This window comes from Sycon ciliatum, chromosome 2 (genome assembly GCF_964019385.1).
Source record: "Sycon ciliatum chromosome 2, ocSycCili1.1, whole genome shotgun sequence".
In the NCBI taxonomy this organism is placed as follows: domain Eukaryota; kingdom Metazoa; phylum Porifera; class Calcarea; order Leucosolenida; family Sycettidae; genus Sycon; species Sycon ciliatum.
In genome coordinates this window covers 2,437,030-2,459,726 of record NC_088644.1, presented here as the reverse complement: position 1 = coordinate 2,459,726, position 22,697 = coordinate 2,437,030, and the positions used below count along the sequence as shown (strand labels likewise).

General features: G+C 46.7%; 2 protein-coding genes across 9 annotated transcripts in view; one reads left to right on the top strand and one right to left on the bottom strand.

The window, feature by feature from the left end:
- LOC135808232 (ATP-binding cassette sub-family C member 4-like) overlaps positions 1-20,297 on the bottom strand; it is a 30,869-nt gene extending 10,572 nt beyond the window's left edge. Inside the window, exons 1-24 of one of the 4 annotated variants that reach the window (XM_065321394.1) lie at positions 19,906-19,924; positions 19,693-19,803; positions 18,638-18,728; positions 17,479-17,563; positions 16,868-16,978; positions 15,450-15,558; positions 14,746-14,958; positions 13,720-13,809; positions 13,213-13,376; positions 12,856-12,981; positions 12,087-12,336; positions 11,019-11,237; positions 9,588-9,656; positions 9,331-9,372; positions 8,787-8,873; positions 8,215-8,319; positions 5,961-6,055; positions 4,951-5,037; positions 4,127-4,223; positions 3,919-4,044; positions 3,425-3,574; positions 2,274-2,311; positions 1,728-1,811; positions 875-1,122 (exon numbers count right to left, since the gene is read on the bottom strand). In XM_065321394.1, the coding sequence (XP_065177466.1) occupies positions 875-1,122; positions 1,728-1,811; positions 2,274-2,311; positions 3,425-3,574; positions 3,919-4,044; positions 4,127-4,223; positions 4,951-5,037; positions 5,961-6,055; positions 8,215-8,319; positions 8,787-8,873; positions 9,331-9,372; positions 9,588-9,656; positions 11,019-11,237; positions 12,087-12,336; positions 12,856-12,981; positions 13,213-13,376; positions 13,720-13,809; positions 14,746-14,958; positions 15,450-15,558; positions 16,868-16,978; positions 17,479-17,563; positions 18,638-18,647 (2,605 nt within the window). In that variant the 5' untranslated portion in view covers positions 18,648-18,728; positions 19,693-19,803; positions 19,906-19,924. Of the gene's footprint in view, positions 1-874; positions 1,123-1,727; positions 1,812-2,273; positions 2,312-3,424; positions 3,575-3,918; positions 4,045-4,126; positions 4,224-4,950; positions 5,038-5,960; positions 6,056-8,214; positions 8,320-8,786; positions 8,874-9,330; positions 9,373-9,587; positions 9,657-11,018; positions 11,238-12,086; positions 12,337-12,855; positions 12,982-13,212; positions 13,377-13,719; positions 13,810-14,745; positions 14,959-15,449; positions 15,559-16,867; positions 16,979-17,478; positions 17,564-18,637; positions 18,729-19,692 lie in introns of all 4 variants that reach the window. The other 3 variants (XM_065321397.1, XM_065321393.1, XM_065321395.1) reach the window with 3 other exon arrangements.
- Positions 20,298-20,669: 372 nt separating this feature from the next.
- The window catches only part of LOC135808229 (ATP-binding cassette sub-family C member 4-like), a 33,861-nt gene continuing 31,833 nt past the window's right edge, over positions 20,670-22,697 (top strand). Inside the window, exons 1-3 of one of the 5 annotated variants that reach the window (XM_065321386.1) lie at positions 20,670-20,816; positions 21,462-21,561; positions 21,981-22,198. In XM_065321386.1, coding sequence (XP_065177458.1) covers positions 22,045-22,198 — 154 coding nt within the window. In that variant the 5' untranslated portion in view covers positions 20,670-20,816; positions 21,462-21,561; positions 21,981-22,044. Of the gene's footprint in view, positions 20,817-21,050; positions 21,274-21,296; positions 21,575-21,980; positions 22,199-22,697 lie in introns of those variants that run through there. The other 4 variants (XM_065321387.1, XM_065321389.1, XM_065321390.1 and 1 more) reach the window with 4 other exon arrangements.

Genomic DNA, 22,697 nt, shown 5'->3' with positions numbered 1-22,697 from the left:
TGCAAATTCCTGCAATCTAGGCACTTTTGGCATTGTGTTAACCCTTTAGGGCCCACATTTATTTCAAGGAATGCACTGCATACGCGAGCCCGGGTACTTATCTGGTCGTTACTTTGGTGTCCTTTGGCCGGTTTTGGTGATCTTGGGCTTTCTGGAAAGCTCTTGGCCAGAGGAACACAGCGATACCCAACAATCCATCATGCAATCCACAGAACCAGCGCCGCAGCACGATTTGGCGCTCCAAAGCCAGCATTGCGAGCGCCCAACTCAAATTCTCTGCCATTTCAACAAAATGTATCGCAGATCGCTCACATTTTTTTACATTAGAGCTGAGAAACATGCCTTTGCGATGACGTGAACTATCTGAGGCTGTGCGAGTCTGTGCGAGGCTGTGCGAGGCTGTGCGAGTCAGGAAAAACCCCAAAAACGAGTTCAAAATGCACGCGCCCGAAGTGACTCTGCTGAGCGTATTTAGTTCGAGTCTCATACCTCCGATCTCCGAGCTCGGATCGCCTTCGGGGTTTTTCGAACCGATAGCTGAGACAATTCTAATGTCGATGAACCTTTCCATGGTGCGATTTGGTCAAGGGACGGCCGAGTTACGCCAGGTTGCGCTTTGAAAAGTATGCAATGTACACTGGTACGGATATATCCGTACTATGGGCCTCAAAGGGTTGAAAAAGAGTGGTCCTGGCTTTGGCCTCCTGGCTTTGGCTGGACCACTGTTTTTTTTAACAGAATGCCAAAAGTGCCCAGAATTCAGGTTTTGCACCCTAATCTTAAATTTTTCACGGTGGAAGGGGAGACCCCTTCCCCCCCCCCCCCCTCCACCACCCCTGCTACGCCTCTGAACAGTGTGGCTAGCCTGGCTTACCGCTGGGGTTGGTGTTGAAGAAGAGCATTGGAGCTTTCAAGATGGAGCTCAGCATCATCTCGTGCAGTGCCTTGGACGAGCGCACTAGAATCTGCCTGATGACTACGCTGCGGAAGGTTGCCAACGCAACACTTAGTGCCAGCAGTCCACTCCACACACCGACAAAGTAGCCAGTGCTATACTTGAGCTGCCGCTGGATGCTATCTGTGCCGCTCTGATTGGTAAGGGTACGAGGTGAATAGCAATTTCTGGACATGAAAATAAAATAGAGGCCCACTGGCTGTGTGTTTTACATTTTTCATATCCATTTGTATCTATTGTATGGCCTAATCCTTCATCTTTCCAAATATGTGACAATTGCTCATGCTGTGATCCCAGAGACTTTATAGCAGGATGTTTTCGACAGGCCAATTTTTTGGCCTAAATTCCAGTGTATGGAATTCTGGACATGAAAGTAAAATAGCGTCAATAGGCATCCTATACTGCACCATTTTTGTAATTTTTTCTATTGGTGGACTGCAGTTGGCCTCTTCACACTTCCAGCCAACAGGTCCAAGACTATACAGCGTCTGAAGTGGAGTGCACATGGGGAAGCCAACGATTCGTCCATTACTTCTTATTTTACTCAAAATTCAAAATTCTCATGCGACATAGTACCACAAAACTCGTTGAAATGCCTCCCACGAAAAGGCTATCAACAAGGCACCGACACGAGGAGAAACTACAACAGCCCAGCTGTCAACTACAACAAGAAAAAACTTCATCAACCTGACTGACTTGACTGTACACGCGACGAAAAATTATTTTACTCGAAATGTCCAGAAATGTCCAATGTCCAGAAATAGCAATTCACCTCGTAGTGTTGTTATCTGTCTCAGCTTCACTGGCATTGGTCCAGTTCATAGGCGATGAAACTGTTGTGTTGAAATTTGATGTCCTATAGGAAACACATCACATTGAAACACCAGTCGTGTCAGCCAGATCAGCATGGCAGGGGAATGGCACAGCAAAAGATTTATTAATAAAGAGAAATGAAGTGAGAATATAAACTTATGAGAATGATAATAGAGGATATTATCATTCTCATAGGCTTATATTCTCACTTCGTTTCTCTTTATCAATACATATCTTGAATGTTTTACATTAGTACAACGTAGCTTCCTGAGGAGTGTTGTGCGAAAACTAGTTTGAAATATTCTATTTTCATCACTTCTTCCATATCACATTTGTTTCTCCTTCCCTACTAAAGAGAACATAAGTAATTCAGTGAGGTGTGTGACACCACTCATTGAGCTCTGCAATCCAGCATAACTATGTACTGGACAGCATGTTATGATTACGTAATCCACAGAATGAGGGGCATTCAGCATGACAGGCAGTCAGCATTGCTAAAGCTTACCAATTTGCTAGCCACCAGTCAGAAGTGATGATGGATGCCTGAAACACACAGACGCACACATCCACACAGACAGAAACACACACACACACACACACACACACACACACACACCTTTGACCTTGACCTTTGACGCCCATCGCCGGAGGCGATGATAGCAATGCTACGGCAGAAGCCATAGCAACTTGTGCTGGGATTTCACCATTCAACAGCTTGCAAGGCTGAAGAATTGACCGTCACTATTCAGCCTGGTCTACACCATACAGCTATTCGGAGTGACATTTTCTGGCCAGTGAATCCCTATTTTTGGTCTTTTCATTTTTTTCCCGCACACACATCACACCACATACTCCGGCATGCACTGGCTGTTGGTAACCACCCAGGAGAATGAAAGAAAAGTCAGGAAGAGTCTGAGAAAGAGAAGAAAGACGTGTGTGACCATAATCGTCGGGAATCGAACCCGCAATCTATCGATTGGAAATCGCTGCACATACCACTGCACCATATGGGACACACACACACACACACACACACACACACACACACACACACACACACACACACACACACACACACACACACACACAGGCGCACATGTACATGCACACGTGTAATGGGAACGGCGACGTTTCGGAACACTGTACAATGCAATAGTCCAGTCTACCGTACATTGGAGATAACATACCTTTCACTTTTCATTTGTAAACACCTCCATCCACAAACAGGCTTGATGATTGCCCTCATGATGCCCAATGGGCGAAATGTTGGCAGAAATTTATTCTTGTCGTGCAGCTGAGGGTCTGTTCAGGGAATGGAGGTGTTAACAAGTGGAAAGAAACCGCTGCAGTGGAGCAGGAGAGTTACTTGGAAACGTTTTCTCTTTTCATGGGATATAAAGCACTAGAAGATTACATACTCACTACTCAGTATTTCACAATTTTCATGAGGATCAGTCAAATCATTTTTTCCACATCTGCAAGAGCGCAACTACCCTCACACTTGAGGATCAACCAAGGAAAATTGCAGAAGAGTAAGGAAAATGGGAGATCCGAGAATGAGAAAGACATAGTCGACCCCGCACTGCACTGCACTGCACTGGTGAATATACTAGTCCAGTGGAGGTTGTGTACTTAGAACACACTAACACAACTTACTTGTGCAATGATGAAGATAGAAATGGCAAATAGAAGCGTTGCCTTGTTAGCTCCAGCTCTGAAGAACTTCCAGTAATGCTCCCACTTAACGGAGCCAATGGAACGATCTTCAGCAACCTCGCCCTCATCATCACTTCTGTCTTGGCTGAACTACAGCAGAAAGGATGGGAATGAGGAACAATACACGATGCATCAGAAGCTAAAAAGCCCACGGGATGAGTGCAGAGTGGTGGCGTGCATGGAAAGCTTCACCAGCCATGGGGTATCCATGCGTACTGTCTCTCAACAAATGTTCGGGAAGTACAGGAGGCATACAGAGCCAACAATAAGGAACGCAAGGGAGATTAGGTAAAACAAGTCTACCAGAAATATTTCCACATCATCACACACTGCTAGGATATCAATAGTGTGATTAGTAAACAAACAACCAACTGATTGACAAACTGGTGTTTTAAAATAATGAGATCACAGCAAGCAGAAGCCACTCAACTAACCGGATCACCTGCACCTTCTGCACTGCGCTCTCCTTCTGATCTGCTGGTGTCCTTCGCTAGACTCTTTGCAAGGCCAAGATCTGACGCCAACAATTCTGAGTATGTCCACGTACCGAGAGATCTTCCCTGCATTTCCAGAACACAACACCAAGATAAGTTGCAGCTACGTCTGCGTTGTACAGCAGAATCGGCAGTGTGTTGCTCTCACCTGGTCAAGGACAAGTATTCTGGCAGCCGAGCTAAGGTACTGTTGCTGATGAGTGACGAGCAGCACAGCCTTCTCCTTCAGCATGCCACATATACACCTGTGCACGAACACAGTCAAGACAGTAGCATACACACGGATACACATACAGACGCGCACATACACATGTGCACATAAACACATGCACGTACACACACAGACACAACCATAACACACACAAAAACATACACGCGCGCACACACACACACACACACACACACACACACACACAGCAGCCACAGCAGCAGCAGCATTTTGGTACAGGTGAAAGACCTGGGCAGCTTGGCACCAACCGTTGTCCACCATCTAGAATTACCTATCAGAACATACCCAACGGCAGACTCCATAACAAATCAGCAAATACAATGCAAGTACCGACATGGTGAGCCAAGGAAAATATTATATTGAAACAAAGGAAAACGCCGTGCTTCGGGACGTGAGACAGATCATCTCCACAAGACCGGACCTAGATGCAAGTCTCGGCTTGCCGATCGATATGAAGTACGCCAACGATGTCACTTTCCTGTGCTATTTCCTCTCCTCTGACTGCAAATGTGTTCAAGAGCTCCTGTCCGACATGGCAAAGTGCATCAAAGCCTGGGTTCTACGGTTGCAAAAAGCGTCAGTCTGATTGATTACATTGGAGCACACGAGCCGTGATGTTTAATTTCAAGCTGTCGTTGGTGTTAATGAAGGAAATGGAAAACCTACTTCACATGGTCTAGAAATGCCGTCTAAAAATTGTTAAAATTTCAGACAAAAACCCTCTCTACTGATTGCATACTCACTTCTCAAATATTAGGCGTCCAACCTCAGCATCCACTGCACTCAGAGGATCATCTAGTAAATAGACATCAGCATCTTGATATACTGCTCTGGAACATTGGGCAAGAATGCAGAGAAAGAGGTATAGTTCAGAAAGAGGTATACCCGGAACTTTTTTAAACAACATAGATAGTCATGTACATCTCCGCCTCTATGTACAGTCAAAACCTGAAAAGACGTACTCACAAGGGAACACGGAAAAAGTACTTCCTAGCCAAAGTACTTGCTACACCCGTGCTGCAATCAAGTGTGACAATGTTTCGTCAACTGCAAAAAGTACGTACTACACAATAGTACGTCTTTCTCCCTGTACGTACTAAGCGGTTTTGACTGTACACGTGCATACCAGCTGCTCGGACTACACTACCGTGCGCCAATGCATAAGTACTATACGGGTTCACGTACAGGGCGGGTCAAGAACCACCTATCTCCTTCCGGACGCCGAAACATGCGTGGTAAAAATTATCATAAGGCGTTTTAAATAATCATACTGAACATAATCATAAAGTCATTTTAACTTGATCTGGTCGACTGAGTGGTAACGCAATCAAGCGACTAGCCCTGCAGGGCTGTTGAGGCTGCCAAGTCTGCATACTGCACTGCTGAACCACTACTGCTGAAGGCCTAACTTGTCAGATCTGTTGCTGGAACAGTTTAATCTAGCAAAGAACAAGAAACATGCTGACATTACACTTCGTTGCGACTAGGAAAAACATTCCCGGGGACACGGTGTTCTCCCGTAAAGTGCAGCACTCTCCTCAAAGGTTTCATGACACAGACGCAGTGGCAATTGATTTTCCCCACACACCCACGCACACACCCACACACACCGGGCTTTCCATGCATTCCATTAATATTATGTGATGGGGTGTTTCGGAGGTGAAAAGTGAAAAGGGCACTCCACCCTTCCTAGTGACCCCAAATAGCGGAGTTGTCCAAACAAACACAACTTAATGGCAAGTCTTGAATTTACCTGGCCAGCCCTATCCTTGCTTTCTGACCTCCGCTGAGTTTAACACCGCGCTCACCAACCAACGTTTGATCACCATATGGCATACCTTGCAAGTCCTGCAGGAGAACAAATATAGATACCCATGTGCCTGAGCATCATGTCCGACACAGGGACACACGATACACATATCATGTCCGACACAGGGACACACGATACATATATCATGTCCGACACAGGGACACACGATACATATTCTAACACAACATTGAGCATCATGTCCAACACAGGGACACACGATACATATATCATGTCCGACACAGGGACACACGATACATATTCTAACACAACATTGAGCATTATGTCCGACACAGGGACACACGATACATATATCATGTGCGACACAGGGACACACGATACATATTCTAACACAACATTGAGGGACAGAGGAGAGAGAGAGAGATAGAAAGAGAGATAGATAGATAGAGAGAGAGAGAGAGAGAGAGAGAGAGAGAGAGAGAGAGAGAGAGAGAGACACACACACACACACACACCAGTGGCGGATCCAGGATCCGAAACAAGGGGGGGGGGGCACACTACAGGCTCAATGGAACAAGTTTACTTTTACAATGACTTTTGTGATACTCGAACATGTAAATGTATGGGCACTATTGGTATAATATAACAATCAGCAATTGTACCAACCAAACGGAAAAAGACCTCACGAGCGGCACATCCACTAGCAGCTGTCCTAGCTTCCTTCGCAGGTGGCAGCGAATCAAACAAGGTAAGTTGCTTCCTTCTCTTTATTTTCGAACTGCTGTAAAACAACAACGAGGTTCTGGAACGCCAAGGCAAGTGAGGTTTGCAAGGCAAGGGCAGGAAAATCTACGCATTGCCATGCGAAGTTTTGGACTGTGTACTTGCACTTGTACCGTCTTTGTTTTCGTACTACGAGTACAGTGCAGTACTAGACCAAAACCGTAGTTCTGGTGCGCACGGATCGCGGATCGCGGAATACAGATCGACGCGACGAGAGTTGACAGTTCACAAGTTCAGTACACGCGTACCGCGTATCGATCTACGGACCTGGTGAACCAGTGCATGAATGTGTACAGTGCATGCAGTACAGCGACTGGGCCTTGTCATCTACACAGGAAGTGCGCGCGAGCTCGGTTTCGATCGAGATCAGTAAATAAAAAAAGTCGGTCGGCGCTTCTGAAGGGGGGGGGGGGGCACGTGCCCCCTTCGCCCCCCTCTAAATCCGCCACTGCACACACACACACACACACACACACAAACACACACACACACACACACACACACAAAGAGAGAGCCCTAACTTTCCAGTCACTCACAGGGCAATGGAAAGTCTAAACCGTCATCAATATTCAGCTTGCCCCTAAGATCATTGGCAGGTTGACTGAGAGAAAACAACATGAATAACACTACCAAAAGTGCAGCTAATCCAGGCTGTTTCTTCCACAGTATACAAGTGCCACAAGATGCTTGCTGCTTGGATTCCAGAGAGGAAATAATAACCGTTTGAAAGGAGTCTTTGCCCAGCAGATTTTCCTGCTACAACTGCCAGGGAAGGTAAAGATAGCCTATCGCTTGCATGGCTTGATCAATGCCCAGCAAGTATGGTAGGCACCACTGCAAGCAAGATGTGATTGAAAAACAAAACAAAAGAAAAGATCACCAGTCACTTCACCAGGGCACGTACCAGGACAAACAGCCAGAGTCCTGCCGGTATGAGCCCCGGTGAAGTGACTGAGGAGTTTTCCCTTCTTTCCTATCTGGCTTGGAAATGTTCAGTTTCGAAGGTGGCCTAGTTTCTACCATAATTCGGCATCAAATCTACATAACCACTCGTCGGTAGTTTTTGAATAGTGGTTTCCAGCCAACCTCTCACGTCGCATTTTGATGTGAATTTTGTTTACCAGCTGTGTCCTGACCCACCAGGGCCTAGCCCACTGGTCCGTGGACAATACGTCACCCTGCTGTAAAGGATATCGACGGCGTATGCATGTATCAATACTCAACTGGATGGTCTCCACAACAGCATTAATCCAATCCATTGTTACAGCCCTGTATCACTTTTAACTGGCATGTTACTGAAATGATTGTGCGTGTATCGCCCAGACCCTTGTTGTTGACTTTGTTTTTCGAATAATCCTGCATACTGGTTTATCAATATCGTCCTTGTTTAGAAGAAACTCAGACTCTCCCAGTTGAAACTAGCCCGAGGACAAATCAGTGCATAAGAATTGCTTACCTTATCCAGACAACAGCCCGCCACAACAGATTTATAGCGATCTGCGTCAAAGGTTCTGCCAAAGACTATGTTATCCTGGACACTGCCGGAGAACACCCAGGGAAGCTGCAAGAGAAGAATGGAGAATTTAGAGTGAAGCACGTGTCACTACAAAAAAACAAGATGCAAACAGAGGTGAAAAGGTGACTTGAATGAAGTCGGTTGCTTGCTCCTATGTGAAACACACGCTTTCTGCCGAATTGAACACTTGATTGGGCATGTATTCCACGTAGGAGCCACCAACTTTGTTTACTAACACCGCCAAAGTCGCTACTTCTAAGAGACTTTTCTCTTCTTTTGTTTTGAAAATTCACTCCCTTGAACTTGTAAACCTCCTCGTCCCTCCCCCTCCCCTCCTTACACCTTCTCTCTCTCCCTCTAAACCGTCATGGTGGTAGTTGTGTCCAATAACACCAAGATGAACTGACCTACTGACTCAGATGAATTCAAGTACAGAATAAGCATTCATGCAAGATAGCAGAACACAACGCACACATACACCACGTACACACGTACACATAGCACACGCCTACCTGTGCCGCATAGGCTACATCCCCTTGCACAGTACAGTGTCCAGACCTGACATGCAGCTCACCAAGGAGGGACATTAGTAACGACGTCTACAGGGAACCATGCACATACATGCACACACGCACGCATACACACAGAAAAAGAAAATTTAAAACAATGATCACCAGATTTGTACACTAGAGCATAATCCATTCCCAGTTTTACATTGTATGGTTATGCTTTGAACTTGAGAAACTGGACCGCGATATCGGAATATCTAGCAGCATTTCCATGTGTTTTGTACAATGGGACGTATTCATCAATTTCTGCCATTAGGTTTTGCGGGCCAAGTCCACTACAACCGTACATACTTCGGCACCAGCTCTGCATGAAATGTCATGGACTTTGTGAGGTCATACTCCTGAACGTAATAGAATAGGTTGTGCCTGGCAAGTATGGGGTAACTTGCCCTGCAACTAGGTGACGGTCATCATACATGCATACCTCCATTGGTAAGCTTCAAGGCAGACAGCAGACAGCAGACAGCGGAGAGCACTAGTGACTCACCTTGCCGGCTCCCACTGCTCCAACAGCAATGAGCAGTTCTCCCTGAAGGCAGAAACAATAACAACAGTTACACGGTACATCACTGTCATTACAAAATCGTTGCTCACATAACTGAAGTTGTACTAAACCTAAACATTGCTTAGAAGACAACTCATTGTGAATATACAAACACTATCTCAATGATGACAGCATAGCAAACCAACAATAACACATACTTCAAGCAGTTTCAAATGCTCATGGTCCAAGTGATAGCTTACTTTGCATATATGGAAGTTGAGATTCAGTAGAGAGAACGGTCCATTTTCACTTTCCAATGATTCCTCGCCCTGACGTCGCAGACAATGGAACAGAAGCAGAAAAAGCAGAGTCCACAGACTTGCGACGTCACGTTCACCGAAGGTAGGTAGATTACGGCTGTTGTGTGCATGGCTGTAGGCAAAACCCATTCCTGGAGATAACCGATGTTCATTCGGTCAGCTAAAGTGGCCCGTTTCATTGGGGTTATGAAAAGCTTTATTGCATTCCAATGCTCATTGCCTGCTCTTTCTGCCAGGATGAGACAAAGGTGCTGTTGCCAAGAAAGATGGTGCCACTATCAATATACAACAAAAACATGACCTTGTTGAACTACGGTCAACGTTGTCTTTCTCATGGATCAAATTCAGACTTCAAACTTCTGGATACACTATCCAGTAACCACAGAGACAAAATAGTGACGAAGACACAGTAGAAATGCTTCAGAATTGCGTAAACCCAAGGGACCTTATAATATAAAAGAGAAAAGGACCAAGGAACTACAAGTTACGCATTAATGTCCACTAACACCACCATTACTAAACAATCAGCTCATGCGATAACTTTGCACGACACTGACCGACGGCACTAACGTTCTACAACTAACTGCCTCATATAACTTAGAACTTTCCAAGTTAGAAGGCTGTTGGAGTGCGTATCAAAGACGTGCTAGAGATGATAGCCAGTTAGTTGTAGATTGTCAGTACCTTCGTTCAATGTCGTGCAAATTATCGCATGAGCTGAGTGTTAAGTAACTGGTGGTGTTAGTGGACATTATAGTGTAACTTGTAGTTCCTTGGTCCTTTTCTTTTCTATAAATTTATCGTTGACTCTCCATCCGAGACATTGTACTCTATTGCTGAGGTCAAAGCGTTCCGAAAAGAATATGCAGAATGCTGCAGAGAATACTTTACAGAGAAAAGTAGGCTGCATCCGATGTGCTGTGTACTGTGTGCTGTAGTTCCACCATATCAGCACAGCAGTTATTGGCATTCTGCTATGCATCTCCTCCTTCCACTGGATCATGATCAGTAGTGTGCTAGCCACATTTGAAATTGTTGTAGTAATTGATTGTTCAGCCCCCCCCCCACCCATCCTACACCCCCACTTAACTCAATAAGGGTGATGGCAGTATCAGTCAACCTTGTACAACTAGCCATGACGCACATGCAACACAACAGGCAGGCAAGCGACGGAAAAGTGTATGCTTCTCGTTGGCTGAATATTCGAAATAAACGAGATTCATTGTTCTTTCGAATGACGAACATCTGCGATGCATGTTTTTTGGTCTTGTAATATGGCTGTCCGCAGCCACCCTGCACTAGTTACGGCTGACGTGAGGTGTGAGAAAGAATGGCATGCTGGAATTGAGGGTCAATGCACCATGTTCTCACCTCTTCCCAGGATGACGTCAAGTTCACCACATTCACAAGCGGCTGCTGATCCTCTGCCAGTTGAGAGTGGGGTACTGAAACCTTGTCAGCATGCATGCCAGTCTTCAGCTCCATTCCCGTGCAGCCATTGCCGGATACTACCGGCGGGTTAGGGTTGGTGCCACTCACGGGACTGCCGTGTCTCCTCACTTTCTTAGATTCAGCCAGTAAAAGAAAATCCTGCAGGAAATGGGGCATATCAGGGAGGTATGAGTGAATGTCAGCAGCAGTCGCAGCATTACTGCTGCTGATGATAGTGGTGGTGGCATAGGTAGCCATACTGCCTGCGTTCATATGGCAGTGTAACTTTCAGAAACCTTTTTAAAATGGTTGTAAGATCCATCTCCCACCATCACCATCCGATTTCGCCGGGCACCTAGTCTATGGCTGACAGCATGCGCCATGCGGCATGCACGAACTCATGCAACAGCCTGCCATGCAAGATATCACCAACCGGATCCACTAGGTACCAGGTACAAACTAATGACTCAGTGCATGGTGGGAAAGGGATTCGCAAGATGCGACAGAACTGTCTGTAGCTACCAGATATACAGTGTGATGTTCAGCGTGTATTGGCAGACATTTTACAGGCTCCCCCCCCCCCTCCCCCAAATCTTGATCATTGTCTCATTCATAACAATGTTGAACTTGTCGATGAGTTCCCCCACTGCTTAGACATTAGCTACAGCACATTCAGAGCATCAGCCAATGCACACACAGCCAATGCACACACAGGCAATGCACACACAGGCAATGCACACACAGGCAATGTACACACAGGCAATGCACACACAGGCAATGCACACACAGGCAATGCACACACAGGCAATGCACACACAGGCAATGCACACACAGGCAATGCACACACAGGCAATGCACACACAGGCAATGCACACACAGGCAATGTACACACAGGCAATGCACACACAGGCAATGTACACACAGGCAATGTACACACAGGCAATGCACACACAGGCAATGCACACACAGGCAATGCACACACAAGCAAACACACACTTCATGCAGTACCTGTATTCTATAGATGGCAACAAGGCCCTCGGACAAAGTTGTGAAGGCTCGCACTTGCAGATAGAGCACCTCATTCCTGAAGACCTGCATTGTCGCCAGAGTTACGAAAGCCGTGCGTGGCGTAAGGGTATTCCCCAGATAGACGTACGTTGTGAACATGAGATATAGGATGAGATGCAAGCCGACTTCACCGATAGCGCTATTGAATCCCCAGAGGTATTGACGCTTGCGTACCACTGCAAGCTCCTCACTGCAAAGAAACAAAGGACATCAAACACAAGTGTTCAAACCCTAAAGTAGTGCTATAACTAAGAGACACATTATTGTGAAGTCCAAACCTATACACCCAGTCGGTGCTGTGCTAACCTGAATGTCACTATCTGAAACTGTGTCAGCTGAAAAAGACCAAAACTGAGCAGGAATGGTGTTTATGCATGCAGTGACATTCCCCTAATACCCTAGCACCGGTCAAGCTTAGCCCGCAGTGCTGTGATCAGAGGAACACCGGAAAGGGAGGATAATGCCGGCTGACCACATGAGACTGGTCATGACACGCTCCACTGTCCTGCAATACTAGTTTGCATGTTCAGAAGCCGCTGTCCGGCTTCATTACTAGTACAGGCTCCAAAGCTGCCCGCGGTCAGCTGCGGGTCCTTTGGGGGGGGGGGGTCCTGTGTGTGTGTGTGGGGGGGGGGGGCTAGGAGGGGAAGAGGTGTGAGACAGGGGCACAAGGCAACATAAGAACAAACAAACAAAGCAAGGCACTTACTCTCGGACACGGGTGATGACAGCACCGAAAGGCATTTCCCACACGTACATCTTGATCAGCTGCACTCCCGTCAGGATCTCGTTCATGAAACGGATACGCTTGTCTGTCAGTACTGCCATCTGATCCCTAGATACCATGATCAACAACAGTCGAAGGTTTACAGACAAGTATGTGAACAAAGAAATATCATAATAGCTGAAATTGCCGACATTGTATGATAAGAGAGTCAGCATTCTTTTATAGCTGCTCAAATGTATGTGGGTACTCAGGAATGCAAACTACATAGGACTCCATTATCCTTTCTACTTCGAATGAAATTAAAGATACCGTGTCGTTGTGTGCATGAGCATTGCGTACCGGTATTTGGATGTGAACTTTGCCGAAATGGCCTGGAACACAAGATTGACACAGACGAGGGCAAAGCCTGCGAAACAGGCCACTCCAAGCTGATACCACACCAACACAATGGTAACGATGAAGGCAACGATTCCCCACCATGCTGAGCTCAACCATCCACAGAGCTGAAAGCACAAAACACAACAGCACACGCCTATCAAAAAAGGCACATCAATAAGCCCATTGCGCAATGACGTAATTTGTACCGCAAACACCCCACACAGCCACCTGGGCATGGTCGTCTGGGGTGTTGAACACTGAACAGTGCATCCCTGATCCCAGTGTACTCACATGCATTACTCATGCAACCCATATTTGGCAATGTGCAGTAAGCTTAGAGTAATGCATGGCAACTAAATCATCCAGTGCCTCCAAGTGGTGTGTATGTATGCAGCGGACATGGTATTCTGTTCTCCGAGTGGTTATGCTAACTAGCAAAGTAATACAGGGTAACCGATAGCTCATTACCTCATCCAGCCGCTGTACATCTGTTGAGACTAAGTTCACGATATGACCGGTTGTCAGTTTCAGCAGGGATGAGCTGTGTAGTTGTAGCACCTAGGCACGCGCACACAAGCACGCATGAACACACACACACACACATGTGCACACATACACACACACACACACACACACGCCCACACACACACACACACGCACACACACACACACACACACACACACACACACACACACACACGCAATGGAAACGAGTAAAGAATGATGGTCTGTAGAAGCATAGCAGTTGATACTTGCCTGAAATGCAAAGGTGATGAGAGTCTGCCCAGGATCTATGTAGACATGAGCAGTGCGACTAAGGGTGACGGAGCTACTTAGCATGTGTGTCCCGTTCGCTAATCACCGAAGCTGCAGCTACGGAGTTGTCATGTCAAGTACTGCTACAAGTAGTATCATATTTCAAACATTGACGGCTCTCCATTGAAGGTGTTGGGAGTGGTGGAGTTCAACCTGTTGCATTTACATTCGTTAGTTAGGCAGTGAAGCTTCCTCGGACCATCACCAAACTGCTGGACCTAATTGTAGTGGAAGCTGACATCGTCATAGAAGTGACTCGGTTCCATTTCCTCCTTGGCTGGAGTACGCATGAAGTATAGTCAGGGAGAATTGGTCAGTGTGACATTTGCCCAGCAGGAGGATGTGTGCCTAGCTACGACTACTGCATATCAGCACCCCCTCTCGCTATGTGAAGGGCAGCCGATCCGAGACTGGAGACGTGGAACTGGTTTCGCATGGCGGCACTGCTCGTTGGTGTGCAAAAGGTCCCTGGTTCGAGTCCTGGTGGTGACAGTCAATTTTTTCTTCAGACTTTTCCCGTTTGCATCTTTCCCTCAAAGCAATGAACAATTTTAGTGCTAGATGATGATAATTATGAACAAAACTTACAGACCAGTACTATACATGGGCCTCACCTACACTGGATAGTACTATACATGGGCCTCACCTTCACTGGATAGTACTATACATGGGCCTCACCTTCTTGTGAACAAGTGAGGTCAGTGAAACACGTAGGTGCATACCCACTTCCCGCTGTGCAACAAAGTAGAGTGTGTGATACGTCAGGGCGCGAACTATCCCAAGAAGGACGAAACCAAGCGTGTACAGGTAGGCGTCTGCGCGGTCCACATTGCCCGTGAAGTAGTCGATGACCTTTCCCAAGAAGAATGGCTGCAGAAACCCCATGGTAATCTGTTTGACATCAAACACACAGAGCAAGGACACCTCGCTTAGAGGCTTACACCAACACATATTACTGATGATGCTTGTGTGCAGTATGAAGGCATTGTGAAGAGCCTGCCGTTCATAATGCCGAGTATCCTATCCCTTCAGGTTGCCTATTGCGAGCTCCGGTGTGGGAAGCAAACACTATCCAGTATTGCAATAAGTCAATACAACCGAGGAGGCGAAAGCTAGAAAGGCAGCTCCTATAGCCTCATTGTCAACTCCAGACCAAAGGACGTGTGGCCTTTGCTCTGACTGGTCACTCACTCCTCGAGCAGCCAACACAGTAACGGAAACAGCTAGTGACAGTCTCGAGTGCTTTGGGCATTCAAGATTAGCTAACACCGAACAAAACAGAGAGAGAGAGAGAGAGAAATAAAGAGAGAGAGAGGGAGGACCTAGTTCAATACTGCAATGCAAGCACAGCATTACAGCGCCATTCCAATACCACCGCTTACACTGAATCCGTGCACAACTGCAGCTATGGGCAAGTACTCCCTCACGACCAGCGATACGCAGGCATACAGCAGACTGGGCTTTGATTTGGACAGCTGCCGTGTCCATTCCCTGCACTCAGCAAACACATGCCACACAGCACGGTAATAACGTTACACCATGCTACTGCACACAGTCAGTGGTCTGAGCACACAGCAGCCCGAATAGACACACAGACACAGACACACACACACACACACACACACACACACACACACACACACACACACACACACACATACACAGACACACATACACACACACACACACACACACACATACACACACACACACCTCAGACCTCAGACCTGCCCATCGCGGAAGCGATGATAGCGAACAGCTATGTTAGACATAGTTAGCATCCCCCCACCTCACAACAGAGCAACCGAGTTTTGCATTAAGCTGGGAGTGCCGATTCGAGCAACTGGTATGATGGAGCCGCTAGATGGCTCGCAGCTGAGCCAGCAAATGACTCCGCTTGGAGCAGGCGAATGACTCCGCATGGAGCCGGCGAATGACTCCGCATGGAGCCGGCGAATGACTCCGCATGGAGCCGCCAAATGACTCCGCATGGACCCGGCGAATGACTCCGCATGGAGCCGCCAATGACTCCGCATAGAGCCGCCAATGACTCCGCATGGAGCCGCCAATGACTCAGCATGGAGCTGCCAATGACTCCGCATGGAGCCGCCAATGCCTCCGCATGGAGCCGCCAATGACTCTGAGTAGAGCCGCTAAATGCTAAATATATAGAGATGCATAACCAGTTGAGAGCATAATTATATTCTCGGTGACTATACAGATACCGTCATGTGTGCGCCAGAAACATTAGTTGAGCTAGTGGGTGGGAGGGTGGGAAGGAAATTGTTTGGGAACACATGTTCCGCAAGTTGCACGCTCAAAAGTCCACTTGAAACAGCAATGACATGCAAGAGACAATGTACAGGATTTTGAAGGGCGCGTGCCCACGTGACTCGCGCATGCGTGCAGGTTGGGCCAGCTCGCTGGGCTGGCTGCTAACTTGCGTTAGCATGCTAACGCTCATTAACTTGTGCTGGGATTACACCATTCAACAGCTTGCAGGGCTGATGAATTGACCGCCACCAATTTTAGCCTGGTATCCACCACATAGCTGATTGAAGTGGCTTTTTCTGGCCAGTGAATCCCTATTTTCATTTTTTTCATTTTTTCCATTTTTTTAATTCTTTTTTTACACACACACACACACACACACAGCGGAAGAGCGATGGGGTTTGTAAAGGAGAAGACAGTGTTTCCCTCCACCTCCTTACTGTATGTGACCTTGAAGCGGCAACGTGGCTTTCCAGATAACAAAGAGAACGGAAGAAACCAGTAAGTATATTATTTTAAATACACGTACGTCTCCAGCCTGCTACAAAGAACACTAGCGGCATCCTGTTTTCCGACTGGTAGCAGGTTGTCCTGTTCGAGGGTTTGTTTTGCACCCAGGTTAATCAGCGGACCAATCCACCTTGAGAAAAATAACAAGACACACACACACACACACACCTTTTGACGTTTGACGTTTTGACACCCATCGCCAGAGGCGATGATAGCAATGCTACAGCAGAAGCCCTAGCAACTTGTGCTGGGATTGCACCACATACACATACACAGAGGGTGTAATGGAGTGATAGTGCGAGGGTGAAATGACCTGGAGAACAATACCATACGAATGTACATTAGAAAGCATTGCCATGACGATAACCTGCGTTAAAGCACTCGCAACGCAGTCCGGGGGAGGGGGGGGGAGGAGGGGGTAATTTTTCATCTGACAATTGCAGTGACAGCTCATAAATTCTATTCATAATTCACTCCATGATCATTTTCCTCATCCTCGTTGTCTCGGCCTCTCCCTGCACAAGCCGAAAAGCAACAGATACCCTAATCACGTCCATCATCCCACTCGTTTCCTTAAGGCGTTCACATTGGCAACATGTTGCAGCATCACACTGGAGCAATTCCACTTACAGAAATAGAAGCCAGGAGAAGAAGCTGGCTCTCTCCACTGGCGAATCCAGCAGTTGTTCACTGGACGACTCTCCAGCACCCTCATCTACACACAGCCAACAGAATACACATTCCGTATACATCCCCGTTCGTTAGTTGCACTCCCTTTATGATGTCTTCGTCACATGGTTTCAGTATGCTCACTTCGGTAATAATTAGTAATTACTGATAAATCACAATTGATTGTAAGTCACACTCCCCCATTTGACATTGGGACTTTTTTGCAAAAGGTGCGAAGTGCAGGGAGAGTACTATGGCTAGTATTGGCTACAATACTATTTCCGGGAAAACACTGCTGCTTGTAAAGCCAGCTTAGCCGCTTAGGAGCTGCATCTGCGCCTTAATCCTAGAGGGTGGTGGTGTGGAGTTTTTGCGGATGCGGAAAACTCGACCTCCAGTCGAGTCTCACGCGAAACGGAATTCTTTTTTAGTTGTTGTTGTAAAATCAGAAAAAAAGAGGAAGCAATTGCTCATATTTTCGCCGGCACTGGAGTACGCATTGTAACTGGTACTCTAAAGTACCGTGGTGCCTTCATCGGAGAGCCTGATGGGGCTGCTGATATGGTGCGGCAGAGAGGGAGTTAATGGATAACTGAATTGAAGAGGCTCTCAGTTGTGGCACAGACCAAGCAGCATGCGGCTTATGCCGCACTCACACACACACACACACACACACACACACACACACACACACACACACTCACACACACACGCACACACACACACACACACACACACACACACACACACACAAACACACACACATGGTATGCGTGTGAGGTGGATGTTTCTCCTTTGTACTGTGCCAATCCCCGTCGCCTGTCTAAATGACCTGGACAACACCATCCTGAGCTTGAAGTATGTTCTTCCCCTAGGTATTATAGTTAGGAATACCGTACTGTAAGAAAGGGTTTGCTCCCCACACCGGAGCTCGCGCTATTCCGCCGACTATACTTGACACTTGACTGACTCACGACTGCCATCCAGAGCACACGAGAAACAAACCCTTTCTTACAAATCATCGCCGAAGTCGCAACCACTACTTAATACCATACTGGTTCTTTTAAACCAAACGTTTGTCTTATCAGTCTTCTTCTTATACGTTGTGGACAATACTAACCTGCGGCCATTGCTCAAGCTCCTTCCTTGTCACAGTCTAGAACAGTGAGAAACTGATGCGGCCCAGCAGGGTACGTGAGAAGGCGCTATCTCTACATGCAGGCAATACAAAAACAATGTGCAGTCATCGACCACTAGCAAGTTCCATCTACTAGCGTGGACAGGCACTCCTGCCGGCGGTCTACCGTAGCATGCACGTAATAGATGGAAACAACTTGTGGGGGTTTGAGGATAAATGCAGCTTGTTCATCTGGACTATCATAAATCTTTCTATATCCTGAAGCATATTGTGTTGGTGCCAGGTTGCAGTCTCAATGCTCCTCCGGCTTTGGCTTTCTCGTGCAGGAAACTTAATCAATTTGCGTGTTCAAATATTCGCGAAATCTGTGAATATAACATACTCAATCTGCGAACCAGGCCCGAACATACCTTGCCAGAGTGCTCAGACTGACAAGCTCTGCATAATGCAAACAGCAAAGGCACTACCCCACATGAGAGTGCTCAACTGCTACAAGTCTAATAAACATCATATTATGGTTTGCATTGTAAAATGGAAAGAGATACAAGGATACGAGCAAAGATTATCTACCGGTATGTGTCCCTTTCATTTCTTATTATATTATTGGCTCTACATCCGAGTTGTCATGGTGATTATATTTAACGGTTAGCGCACATACTGCGTGTAATGTTTACAAAATTCTGAAAACAATAATCAAATGTGCCTTTCGTCTTCCAATGGGGCCGGGGCTGCAGCCTACGGCTATGAATTCCACCATTTGTTTCCAAGATATTTCCCAGCTACAACTATATCGCCCATTACTATTTTCTCACCCAAGAATGTTTTTACTGGGAATGTGATAAGCCAAATTCCACAATGATCTCAATTCACCGGTTCAATCATTTTTAAATTTTTAATGAGATTAGTCATGCTGATGGACACTTCTTTTCGGTACTCGACACGCTAATATTCAAAATGAATAACTCAATTAGAAATGAATAGTTGCCAGCAACACGCTAGTACCCATAGCACGATACGAAAATGAGATTTTAGCTTACCACTTGCTAACGCACTGCGTTGATGTGAGCAGACTCCCGTGTGTACGGACGGGTACATCCTTCAGCATCTTACGGTCAACGAAAAATTATCGTGTCGCTGTAGTGTAGGACCTGTGGACCGTGTGGTACAAGATGATGATTTTTGACTGGGTGATCATTGTGAAAAGCAGGAACAGTATCCATTGGCATTGAATTCAACGCGTCGCATCTTACTCATTCAGCCATGTCCAGCTGCCAGTCAAAGTCACCTAGTACCTATCCTGGTATCCAACTCACTGTGCCAGGCTCTGGCTAGCCCGGGCCAGGGCGGAAAGCCACTGGCACTGAAGCCAAGGCAGTGAAGCGTTCCCTTTGCCCTTTGCACGGACTGCATGACCATGATGACAGCTAGTACAGGCTCGGAGGGACAAAACTCGACAGTCTTCGGACTAACACTCCCTGTCATCATTCTGCTCGGATTCTGCAGCCAAAACCGTGGCAGACGAACATGAACATAATAATTATTTTGGAGAAACTATTAGTAGAAAGTGTGAGTGCTAAGATCATGTTCACGCTCACACACTCCGCTACACTACAGTCGGTAGATGTGCAAGAAACAAGAAAGAGAAAAAGGGGAGATGAAGCCAAGGGGTAAACATGGTAAAACGTGTCGTTACCAGGTTTATACGTCATTAGTTCCACTCGAGCGACGATCGTCTTTGAACTAATAATTGTTACTTGAAGTAATACTAATAGTTTGAGTCGAGCGCGAGTTGGAGTAGATCTACTCGATCGGCGGCCTGAGTGAGTCTACTCCGTACTCGTTGTAGAAGTCGATTTCGGCACGTGATACTTACTTTTGCACGTGCCGGAATTTTTTTGACTTTTTGTAGGCTGTGTGCATGGTGTGTGGGGCTAGCTAGTAGTAGTAGTAGTACGCTAAGTGCAGTGTACTGACTCTGTAGATGTGGTAGCTTGAGCGAGTGTAGATCTACAGGAAATGTTTTGCATTCGAACAGGTCCGTCACGTCGGCCATGTGCTGATGATGTTTTATTTATTGTTGTCTTGGCTTCAATGCACTGGAAGGCGGTTACAGCAATGTAGTTCAGCGCTAAAGTGTGGGCTACAACGTCGCAGCTAGCGGGTGAGCATCGAGAATCTAATGAAGTATCTAATGAAGAAGAATTTATTATTTTGTTCCTGTAGTATAGTCAACGCATCTTCCTATAATTGCCCATTCACTTTTAATAGTTATAATTGAATTGGTCCATTTTTGAAAGTATCATACTATGCACCATGTAGTGTGCGCGCGTGTGTGTGTGTCTGAGGTCTGAGGTGTGTGTTGGGGGGGGGTCATCAATGAACTGGAATAGATACTATTATGCTGTCTCTCATCGTTGATAAAATGCAGGTGCTCCACTGGAATGTTGTGCCAAACCTTCTCCACCGCATTTGTTACATGAACACATTGGTGCCAGTCCCTACTTGAAGAAGTAAATAACTCGGAGGAAATGTAGTGTACAAGTCTCGCGGCAACCAACCTGCATATCCAAAGTTTCCGATACTACTTTACCACCATTATCCTCCACAGTGGAACCTTGGTACGTATGCAGATGCATGGTTCAGCAAAGTATTGCTAGCAGCATTGCACATGCAATTGGGAAACATGTGAACGGCACGGGGCTACAGTGATGTAGTCTGCTTATTTCAATGTTGTCCCAAACCTTCTGAACCTTCTGAATAACTAAACAGCCCTATTTTCACTTCCTTTACTGTACCTCTTGTGCAGTCTGCTTGTTTCTCACAGCCTTCGCCTTAAACGCCGGCGATTGATGTGCTTGGATAGGTGCAGTTCGGATCGGATGGCTGGCGTTTGACTGACCTAAGAGGTGGAGTGGAGAGGTAGATACCTGCACTTGTCAGTGGACCTGTCTGTGACTTAGATACATCGATGGGCTATAGGGGACAGTCTCGAACACCTTCGACCCTGGCACCAGCACCATGGGGACATTCTCCATTCTTCCTGTAGATTTTTCTGTGATGCTGTGTGCAGGGTGATTCTCCGATGACAGCGAGTTTGACATCAATCTGACAGCAGTACTTCAGCACATATAAACAGGGTCAGATGCCCCATCACCTGCTGTGGTGCTTGGCCTGGCGGGACCCTTTTCTTCATTCAAATGAAAAATTTCACATTGCATTTCTCAAGTTCCCACTGGCAGCCGATGATAATATTATTGGCTTTGTGTGTGAATGTGTGAGTGCCGCTGTGTGTTTGTGTGTTGCTGCCACCTTGGTCTGCATGCAGGCTGAACTGTGAGCAAGTGTGAGCCATGGTGTAGAATGCCTTACTGAGACTTGATTGAAGCACAATGGACGTCAGCGTTGACTGTGGCATCGCTGATGGCGGTCCCACCAGCGACGGGCCTGAGTCGGCATCGGAGCAGACAAGTGCAGCAGTAACAACGCTTGCAGGTGATGGGTCCAGAAGCAGAAAGCATCGAACAACCACCACCACTGACACAGGTGAGCACAAGTCTGGCCATTCACACTAAGTAAATGCATTCAGCACAATATGGTAGTCCTTGCTTGCCAGGGCACTGGAATGAGTACATGATGGGGTGACATAGTCCAATTTGTTGGTTCATTGATTCTGTGTGAGAGCTATCTTGGAAATGTTATTTATTCTTCTTTTGCTAGGAAAATCCCAACAGTTGCTGCTGCAGAATTATGCCCCCCCCCCCCCTCCCCCGGCCCTTGCTCACTATTGTGTTTACCCCAATCACAATGATATGGTAGACACACGACTCAATGCAACTGGTTCTTAGCAAAGGTCAATACGTTACTGAGGTTCGTGATCATACCAAGAGTACATAACCCCCAAGAGTGTGCAACTCCAGGTATGGGGTCTGCGACGGCAGAACTTCACATCACGCGATGAACCCGTACACGTTATTTGCACTCTGTGCATGATAGATACAGGGTTGTACGCAACCCAGCTTTGGGTACAACTCTCTTGTGGTCA